At 40.7% G+C, this 10,964-nt stretch overlaps 2 protein-coding genes across 2 annotated transcripts; both read right to left on the reverse strand.

Annotated features, from left to right (window-relative positions):
- Positions 1 to 531: 531 nt before the first annotated feature.
- zgc:66484 (uncharacterized protein LOC327557 homolog) lies at positions 532 to 4,929 on the reverse strand. The gene is made up of 3 exons (XM_012836502.3): positions 3,009 to 4,929; positions 1,690 to 1,873; positions 532 to 1,526 (listed from the first exon to the last, which is right to left on the reverse strand). Exons 1-3 carry the CDS (start codon positions 4,184 to 4,186, stop codon positions 1,410 to 1,412), a joined length of 1,479 nt encoding a protein of 492 aa, XP_012691956.2. The 5' UTR covers positions 4,187 to 4,929; the 3' UTR covers positions 532 to 1,409.
- Positions 4,930 to 7,311: 2,382 nt separating this feature from the next.
- On the reverse strand, positions 7,312 to 10,944 carry LOC105907897 (sterol 26-hydroxylase, mitochondrial). Its single transcript, XM_012836297.3, has 9 exons — positions 10,477 to 10,944; positions 9,961 to 10,151; positions 9,461 to 9,660; positions 9,114 to 9,311; positions 8,858 to 9,021; positions 8,601 to 8,767; positions 8,415 to 8,496; positions 8,104 to 8,304; positions 7,312 to 7,883 (listed from the first exon to the last, which is right to left on the reverse strand). Exons 1-9 carry the CDS (start codon positions 10,714 to 10,716, stop codon positions 7,752 to 7,754), a joined length of 1,575 nt encoding a protein of 524 aa, XP_012691751.1. The 5' UTR covers positions 10,717 to 10,944; the 3' UTR covers positions 7,312 to 7,751.
- Positions 10,945 to 10,964: the final 20 nt, after the last annotated feature.

Consider the following 10,964-nt stretch of genomic DNA (forward strand, 5'->3'; position numbering starts at 1 on the left):
TTGAATGTGAAATCAAATATCTCTAACAATCAGTTGCTATTTGCGCTATTTTCAGAAAATAAAGGCAAAACGCACGCACTAACAGATGGACATAATAAAGACATAGAATTATTCTTTTCATTAAATTCACTGACTGAATTAGTGGATCATTTATTTCATTTCCCACCAAAAAAATGGTCTAGCCTAAATTACGATTTAATAAGGACAGCTACAAACACGTTTTCCTTGGTAGTGTGTAAAAGAACACCCACTGTTTCCCTGATTCATGGCGCCCCTCAGCAGGAAAGGCCAGCCCCATCCCTGGATATGCGGCTGTATTGGCCCTCTGATATGTTATTTGAACTGGTGTTATGGAGACTTTGTTCTTAACATCTTTTAAGTAGATTCAGACATGTTAATGTATTGTTTGATTTTTTATCTTAGGAATAATGTTAATTACAAACTCCTGTCATGTACTAGATGGTGTTGTTCATAAAAGAGAAACATTTATATATTCCTATCGATATTTAAGAATGACAATAAAAACTGACCTCTGGTAAATAAATCTTTTAACCCATTCAACATTTTTGTGACTCAGTATTAATACCATGAAACGACACAGTGGTTGGGTACATATAGAGACTTATATAGAGTTGAACTTTCAGTGAGGATCTAGTACAGTTTCAGAGCAAATGTATTCAATTTCATAATATTACATTCACTTTCAAGTTTATTGGAATTCAGTTCCAAACTAATAAATTCAATTTCAAATCTTGGAATTCAGATTCAGTTTTTCAATGCAGTTATTCAAACAGAGCAATTCAAATAAAAATAAAATATTCTAATTCATTTAGAATCATTTCTGCCCATAGTGTTTGTCAGAGTAGAAATATAGGTAGGCTATACAAATAAAGAATAACAAATTGAACACTGAAAATATCATACACATCCAGGATAATCTGTCAATGATAAACGATTATTCAAAATTATTAATGGGGTAGTATCAACACAAGGCTGTTTCCCTATTTCAATCAATTAATTACATTTTAGTGACAGTTTATTGTGCGGTTTGAGCAGGGTCACACCTCCCCATTAAAAGCCTGAACAATCAACATTCCAGCTCTCAAATAATTGGGTTAGATTTCTGGCATGTCTAAAATTTTTGTTGACTGTCTTGTAGTGCAACTAGTTCCACGGTCCGATTTCCCTTAGTGTGAGCCCAGCAATCGTGAGTTTCTGTCCGTGCGAAACATGTAGTGTGAGTTACTGCATCGTATGTGATTGAGAAAAGTTGCACAGTGTCTGTCAGGCTTTAGTCAAAATCAGATAAGGATAACTCTTAGCTTTGGTCATTGACAACTCAGAATTAGATGTTAGGTAACTTCCAGGAAGTCTATCATGGGAGTGAGAGTTTCTCTTTCTAAGAATCTCTAGGCGTAAAAGTTAATGAGTCTCTGTGCCTCTCTGATACCTGAGAGATAAGCTCCATGTGTAGTGGTATAAAAGTTCACATGCGTCGCCTCTCCAGCAAACAGCACCTGCAGAGGCTGAAGGAATGGAGAATTAAAGCACAACAATGACTCCACCTCACGCAGTGAAATAAGACAATAACACTATTTACAATACACGACACTCAAAGACAACTACACATCTGTTTCACTTTAACAGTGAAGATACAACGTTAAAATCATGGTAAGTGAACACAAATACCTTCCTGTCTGCAGAACTTGGCTTAAGTGGGAGAGGTGCTGCCAAAGCTCCATGTTCCTTCTCTGCTAGCACCCCTGGTGGGACAAATGTGTAAGAGCCACGCACATAGGGGTCACACCCCCACCGGGATATTAACACCTGAGAGACCTCAGGTACAGACCAGCCAGTGAAAGACCTGAGTAATCTTTTGGGGGAAAAAGAGAACAAATTGGGTTAATCACCTCATTTGTAGTATTCTCAAGCAGTATTCACATACTCTAAGGTGACTCATTACACTTTACAGAGAAGCTGGCTTATTTTGAAGGATATATCCTGTCAGGATGTGTTGGTTAGTAGTGAACTACATGCAAATAAACTAGTTGTTTATTCAAGTAGTTAAATTACTTATGACATTTTTATGTAGTTGATACTGCAACTACTGTAAGGCAAAAATCACTCTGAAAATGATAAAAAACCTACAAAAAGGACATCCCAATCTCCAATGAGCATATGGCAAAAGAGGCGGTACAACAGAGGAATTATCTCTGATCTTCAAAAGACTCATTGTTTACAGTAGCCACAGTCCCACGAAGGACTTCACACAACTGGGTAAATAAGCAACCTCACCAGCTGTGACCTGTAACATTTGATCTTGCCGTTTATTGTATTAATAAACTGTTCTAGCCATGAATGGAAAAATAAATGATTGAATTTTTTTTATTTGACCATTGCTTCTCTTCTGTAATTGAATCCCCTTTTTCCTTCAACCTGATGGCTGTGAAGGCATGCCCAGGCAATGCATTAGTTAGGAGGGAAGAATCGCCACCACCATACTTAAGCGAAAACATGACACTGTCTAGCTCCACACACAAAAACGTTTACTTACGAGCTACACATGCCCATAGTCCTTGTGCTTTCCCATGTATAGTGTTAATTTTTTTTGGTTTATTTTTTACCTCTGAACAAGGAGACACTTACTCAAGTAAACGCAGTAAACTCAATCAAGTGCCATTTTTTGTTGCCATTTAACTTGTTATAATTTTGTATCACATGTACATTGTCCATTTAATAATTTGTAGTTTGAACTACTTCTTCTCCCTAAGGCCTTGCTGTAGTTGAATTTCTTCTAGTGTTAAGTAATTGGTAACGTGCAAAGCTATGCTTTCAAAGTAGTATCCCCCACACTGAAAACAGGATAGTACTCCTGACCATGAAAACACTGAAAGTGTGTTAAACTTAGCAGAGGAAAAAAGAGGTAATGATATGATAGTAATCCTTAAGAGAATAAACACATATCACTGATACTACATGGCATACAGTATATTGCCGAAGCATGTTACCTCTCACAGACCTCTCCCACTTCTTCATCCTCCAGGGTCTCCATGTGGAGTGCCTCTCTACCTGTGATCCAGCCACACAGAACATTCGCGTGGCGGGCCACCGTGTCAAAGCCGCAGACTTTTTTATACCAGGTCTCCTTCCAGGCCTCCCCTTCCAGCTCTGAATTATAGACGGCGGCATCCTCAGGTCCCTTGTCCCATACCAACTGTATACCTGCACAATCTTCTGGCCAAAACCTCTCGGGAAAGCGGAGATAGATCTTGTCTACCGTGCCAATGTCAAGTCTTTCAATAGCAGCCATCTTGGTGTCTGGGAGAGGGGGGCGAAACATCAGTGCGGCCCTCTGCTTCAGCACCCCCAACGAGACCGTCACCATCACATGGTCTGCTTCAAAGCTCTGGCCATCTTCACAGACAACCCTCACAGGATGGGTCGGCTCCTTGCCCTGGTCTCCCCCATTTAGGGCCCACTCAATGTTCGCAACAGGGGTATTTGTCATGACCACCCCAGCAGGTAACCGTTTAAGAAGGATGTCTATAAATGCTTGATACCCTCCGGGGCCAAGGGAGTTAAAAAAGCCCCCCTCAAGGGCCACGTAGTGCCCAATCTGAGAGGCAGACACCTCATAGAGGGAAGAGCTTGCCTCGTCTGTGCACTCACACCGCTTGCACCACTCAAAAACCTTCAGCCCGTCCTCTGTTGCTGCCAGAGGCGATTCAGCAAAGGCATCATCAAGGTAACCCCCAAGGCTTAGGCAGCGGTGCCTGTCCTCCAGCTCAGAGTCGAATGCCCTGGAAGTCAGTTGACTGAAATGAGCGCACACCGGCTCAACGTCCTCAGCCTGGAGAAACCTCCCATCCTCTTTAAAGAAGTAGTCAGAAAGAGTTACAGATCCAGGTAGACACATTTTCGTGCTGGCTGAGAAGCACTCTGACAGCAGACCATGCTCCTGACCAAGCTGAAAGAGAGGGTTCCCCTCCTGGCCATGAATCCAGTTGGCCCCCAGCTCTATGATGTCTGAGCCAAATGGTCTAATTGTGTGCACTCTGCCGCCCACTCTCCCCATGGCTTCCAGGACCTGTACATGTTGAAATCCAGCCTCAAATAAGGTGGCTGCAGCAGCAAGACCAGCAAATCCGGCTCCAATTACTACTACTTTGGCTGTTAGACGATTCATTTTACATCACGCAATCTAACTTTTCTAACTTTATCTGCAATTTGTAATAGCCGTTTCTAGGTCGTCAGTGTATTCGTTATTTATGTCATGATAATGTGGTGGTCGCAGAAAATGTCTCGTAGCATAGCTTGCAGTAATGGGAAGTGTAGGCGCTGACTGGGCATAAGAATAAAGCAATCAAAACCAGACCTTTGGACTTCAGTCAGTAGACACACGGAGTCGCGTTGTGTTCGCACTGTAGGCTACGTTTTAAATACTACGAATTTTACAGCCCAGTTGTTTAATGGGACCATCTGATGTCTAGGTTACATTGACTCCAAAAGTATTGTCGTTTGTACACGACAGCTATTCAAAAGCTCCGTTTCCAGACGACGGCTTTATCATGTGACCCGACTTCCTAAAATCGTAGTACACGCGGTAGGAGCGCCATCTACCGACAGATATTAGTCACTGAGTGATCTTATGGAATTTTCCAGTTGGAGAGCGAAAGAGAAAAAAAAATCTAAGTTTATGAAAAAACGATGTGTTAAAACGTTGCGAGAACCTGCATAACGTTTGTGAGATCTCGCGGGAAATAACTGTTTATTAATAAAAGAGAGAAGTGGGCTCTTTCCTGTCATGAAAGTGCAGACGTAGTCTGAAAAAAAAGTGTTTGACCCCAAACATTCAAAACTGTTATTTCATAGAAACATACTTTAAGCCATATTAGAACAAATACCATATACATAAACAAAAAATACACACTTCATTCATTGGAAATGCATACCTGAGTTATTACTGCCATCCAGTGTGCAGCAGTGTCAACACATACACATAAAGGCCCCTGTCCAAAGCCAGAAAAGAAAGAAAATATTCCTCCTGGCAAGCAGAGGAAATGGGTTCTGTTTATTGTTTAACCATAACATCCAAGCAGAGAAGTCAACACATAGACACATCTTAGATATTACCTACAAACCCCTGTACTACTATGTCTGTGCCGCATTTACAGTTATACCTTTCACCATACTGTGATGACTTAAGGTCAAGGACAATAACTATTGGTGTAACACTTGATGGTAATTTTGTACCACAGATAAATGGCAGGCAATGGTAGAAAAATCAGGAACAAGGTTTTATTTACAGCGACGCACATCAAGGGAATGAGGGCATGGCTTCACATAAAGATTCACCAGCTTTTCGGTTTAGAGCATAAAAAGTGTCAGTTTAAGTATCCTAGGTCTGACAGGAGAGGGCACTCACCACTGGGCCCATATTATGTAGGTCACACTGAGTCAGGAGAATCACACGGCTACCATCATTGTTGTCTTGCCGATGTAGAACAGATGTGCCAAAGGGGTTTTGACATAGGTCACGTGTCTTTGTACATACATACCAGCAGAACGCAGAATTTTTAGACTGCCTTCACCCATTGTGAGTTTGTAGTCTTGTTAAAAATAAAAGATTCAGTGAACCTGGTATTGTATGTAACTTTGAGGTACAGGGCGCGAGACCTCTCGCGAGAACTACGTACCGCTTTATGGCACCAGCTCAAGCAACAATTATTCTTTCGTTATGTTAGCATTCATCTCTGATGTCACAATAAACACAATTATAATAAATAAAACCCTGCAGAGTCATATTTGTGTAAAATCTACACTACCTTGTCAGTCTACTTCTTCGGCTTCTGCCCGTGTTTTTGCCGGTTCCATATCCTTCAGCTTGTCAACAAATACACGTGTACAGTAGGCTACACTGTCCATTAGGGGGTCTCGAAGCTCGATTTATTTACAACAGTGGTGTTAAAGTGAGCTACACTCCACAACTTTAGGGCAAGCTCAGTAGCAAAAAATATCAATTCTCGCGAAATGCACACACCCATGGGCACGTTTACACTTTATATTTATAACATTGGGCACGTTTACACTTTATATTTATAACAGTATTACTCTCATTATCCGGTCCATAACCCCATCTGCACTGGCTCTGGAACTGCTGCTAGTGTTTTACTGTAATTTTTGCTTCTTTGTTTAAACAATTATTATTCTTGCCATTATTATGAGCTTCTTTAACAATCTAGATTTTTTTAATGTCTACTACATATTTGTTGCTTGATGTGTCCTAAGAATTTCATTGTTCAGAATGACCTTGTGTTATATACTGTGCACTTCATAAATAAAACACTTTGAGACTTAACTGGTAACTTCAAAGATTGAATAGTTTCCCCAGTCCAAGTTACTAGTCACTGTTTCCCAGTCACGTTTACTTATTAGTCAATGTTTCTCCTAGTCTCTTTGCTAATGCTTGATATGGTGGTTGTCAACACAGGCATAGGTGCAAAAAGAGAAAATGGAGGTGGGGCTGCTTCTGATGAGTTCAACTTTAATGTTACACATTACAAACACCTTTCAAGTTGAATGTAAAAGCTTTTAATGTAGCATATGATTGTGTATTCATCGAGCTAAGACATTTTAATTTATTTTATTTAAAGATAAAAGATTTACAAAACATTTCTGTACAATCCATTACTTCACCTGGTGAGAGAAAGAAAACCCATTTGCATTTGAATAAGAATCATGGATACAGGAGCAAAAGAAGGCTATAACTTCCTTTTCAATCTATAATGTTTGAAAAGATACTTAATTTTCCACTAGATTATATCATATATTACTAACTACTTACTAACCGAGAGTGAGGTCATGCCGGGAAATATCAAACTGAGGCTTTGGCGTATCAACCTCGCAATATTTCCCGGCATGACCGAACGGTCAAGGTTAGTAAGTTGTTTATTATATGGTATTTTTCGCTCCTCTCATTTTGTAAATGAAAAGAAATGGTCATAGTAAATAGAAAACATGTAAAGTAAATAGAAGTCTTCTCACGACACAATGTGTTCCAGGTGTTGCGTAGCAACCAATTACCTGCTAACTTCAAGTTACAATGATCAATAGAAAACGGACAACATGGCTCAGCTAAAATGGCTTTAATTTACAGTAAAGTAACAACACAAGTGATTCAAACTATAGTTTCTTGTCTTCATCATCACTTTCAATAACAAATCTTCGCTTCTTCTGAATTTCCTCATAGCTGTTAATGTTTTCATTTTCGTCTGGATAGTAAAACTCAGACTGAATGCTTTCGCTCATTTTGAAAAGGTTGTCAGAGGGCAATACGGATCCGTATTGACCAGTGAGAAGGGCAATACGCGGCTGGCATTACTACTCATTAGCCAATCAGAACGCCCGTACTGTTGTTGCCATATAATACAATTATATATTCACTTTGTCAGGACCTTTATCACGTAGGGAGTGACAAAACCATGTAACCGTAGGAAATACAGCCTACAACTGGCAATAAATGTGAGAAATATATGGTCAAAGTGTAGTTTATGTACCTGAAGCTTTTTATGGTTCAAAGAGTTAACAAGTGTGACCTTTGAAATCCATGCTATAGAAGCGTGACCTTGAAAATCCATGCTATAAAAATATATCAGATATACTATACAGGATAATATTCTCTAACTGTGAAGATATGTAACAAATAGGTGTGGCTACCCTCCTGATTGTCATCACAAATTCTGCAAAAAGAATCACAGTACAGTGTTACCATTCCTTTCCATAAAGTGCAGGTTCACTTGTCTGTCTGCTACCAGCACAGTGCGGTTGAGGACTTTCACATCACCAACAGTGGGGTCTGGTCTGATTTCAAATAGTTTCATGATCTAGGAGGACACAAGTGAGGAGAGCCATGAGTCAAGTAGTGAAGAAAGAGCAACATCATTGCAGTCATGTCCATGCAACTCCAGTGGGGCCACAAACACAACTCTGCATTCTTGAACAGTTTTAGGTTAAACCTCATTAATAGCAGAGAAAACATGAAAACACAAGCACGCACTCATCCTCCAAATAGACTGGTATTTGATGAACTCTGTAATGACTCACCCTTGCCAGAGCGAGGTACATCTCCAGCTCTGCAATCCGACGGCCCACGCAGCCTCTCACCCCAAACCCAAAGGGAATGGAGCCAAAGGGGTTGGGCCGGGTTCTCCCGTCCCTTAACCAGCGTTCTGGTTTGAACTTTGATGGCTCAGGAAATACTTTCTCGTCGTGGCAGATAGAGTAATGGCATAATGTAAAAGACGTCTGGTTAAATCAAACAAAAGACCCTGTTACACATTTGAGTCTTCATGGGGCATTATAAGCAAGAGGTAATACATGATATTTCCTCTAGAAACAACTGAAAACAACTTCACCTTTTTTGGAAAAAAATAGCCTCCAATAATTACGTCTTTTTCTGACATGCGCCGAGCATTTATTGGTACGACTGGGTACATCCTACATAACCATGACACAACAATTAAAAAAAATGCAGCGAACATCTGAACTTTTTGAATGTACAATTAGAAATCGTAAGAATGTTCTATGTGCAAAACATTTACCTAAGTGCTTCTTTGATGACAGCCTTGAGGTAAGGCATGTTAGTGACATCCTGTGCCGTAGGAATTCTATCCCCTTTAACACAGTGGTTTATCTCATGATACAAAGACTCTTGAACTTTAGGTTCTCGTGAGAGCTGATAGAAGGTCCACATCATGGTGTTCGAGGTCTGGAGCAGCAAAATAGCAGATTAAAATAGTTGATGTACCAAATCATTGTTTTATACATAGAATTTGACTGAATAAGGAGTCATTCATACCGTGTCTACTCCAGCCAAAAGCAGCTCAGCAACACTTCCGTACACCTCTTTATTGGTCATGTTGGTGCTGGAAAGCAGGTATGTCAGGTATTCTCCCCCCACCTCTTGGTCCGTGTCCACACGCCTCTGAATGGCGTCCATCTTCATATCTATTAGCTGTCCAGCTAAAGGAACATTTCAGTACTTTCTATCTCCATATTGAGCTATTTTATGGAAGGCTTCCTCAAGTACAGTGTAGTCTCAGTAACTCACTCACCAAATTTGAAGATGCCCTCCCATCCTGAAATGTAACGCCGCCAAAACGGCAGGATGTTACGCGTCCATTTGGGCGTAAGCACCACAGGCATGCTATAGGTAAACATTTTAGCGATGGAGTCGATGAAGTCCTGAGTCTCCTTTGGAATTTCATTTTCCAAACACCCAATCCGAGTTTCAAAGAGAATAGATGAGATTCCTTATTCATGTAGAGGGGGAGAGGAGTGAGTGGAGATCACATATTAAGGGATGTCCAGGAATTAGTGCATGATCATAATGCTCTCTTAAACTGGTAAGTCACATAATGATACATATCTGAGAATGCTAATTTATATGATGAATCAGTACCCTCAAGAGAGAAGCGGTAAAGCTCATTGGACAAATTCTCAACAAGATCCCCTGTTGGACTGGTCTTGCGTATGTGGTATATTCTCTTGATGAAGTCAGTCACAACCTCATTGACAACAGTTTCGTACTGCACAGAGTCCTTTGGGTGAAGCATACGTTTGTTGAGCACAGCTCTCAGTTTGTACCACCTTTCACCCTCTCTAAAAAAATACATGTAGAAAGGGGTAGCAAAATGGCACAGAACCAGGGCAGATTATTACAAAACAGATTTGACAGCATTAACAAAGATTAGTATTATGCCTGAAAGACTAGATGTCTAGGTTACGGTTGTATTCTAGACCTCAGTATAACACATATGATGATTCAGAACTGTCAGGTCAGTTTTCATTATTTATGTGCATAATCGGAAACAATGAAACTTCTTGGTAAGAGTTGTCTGTCACCAAAATAAGTCATTATATTAACACTCAGTATAAATCTGACAGAAAGTAGTGTCTTACTCTGTGAAGGGGCCATAGCCAATGTCCTTAATGTCTCGAAACTCAGTCCAGAGGCTCATGTCTCCACGAGAGGGGAACTTGTCATCCTTTCTGAGTAGTTCCTCAACCAGCTCCACACTGTTCAATGTTATTGAGTGACGGCTGCCAGTGCTCACTTTATATATGGGTCCATATAGCTGTTTCTCATATATCTGGCATCACAAATAACCCCCTCAGGTAAGGATCAGTTCATACACACAGCACTTATAAGCATTTATTACAAATGAGTTAATGGTTAACATACATTCAGGGAAAATACTCAAAATGCAAACTGCAAAATACTTTCAAGATCACCTGACACCTGACACATGAGATAAGTAACACCGCCATAAATAAGACACTTCTCACTTAATTATTTATGCAATTGCTAGTACTGGTCAGAAAAGAAAGAAATGTATGTTATATCACACACAGCACATGGCTCCATTATGTAATCAGTCTGAAGAACAAAGCCAAGAAGTTTCCGCTACACCATACCTGGAGCTCGTGCAGCCGGTTGAGATAGCCTTTAAAAACCGCTCTATACAAGACCTCCCAGGTTCTGATCTGTGGCAGGTCACCATGCGTCTTCAGGTTAGCAGAGCTTCCCAGCACCCCCACTGAAGCTGTTGCGTTTCCTCCGGCCGCTCGCCTGCAGTCAAGCACAGTGGAAATGGGCTTTGGCCGAAGCCAAGGGCTCCGCTGACCAGCACAGCTGAAAGCCAGTCGAGCAGCCATAACCCTGGCAGCCTGGGGAATGAGACAACAGCTCCGCTTACACACTCAAATGGAAGGGGGTGGAGCCATACCTTGAAGGATTAACTCTTCGTATGGCCCGTTTTGTAGAGCTGCCGGCTGACTGTTGCAACTGGTGTCACAGATTATGTATTATACAGCAATGTGGTAAAATGAATTGCATAATGAACATAAAACATTTCAAACACTGAACCAATTTAAAGACTATTCTTTTTGTCCGTGATGAAATG

This window comes from Clupea harengus, chromosome 2 (assembly GCF_900700415.2).
Source record: "Clupea harengus chromosome 2, Ch_v2.0.2, whole genome shotgun sequence".
Taxonomy (NCBI): Eukaryota; Metazoa; Chordata; class Actinopteri; order Clupeiformes; family Clupeidae; genus Clupea; species Clupea harengus.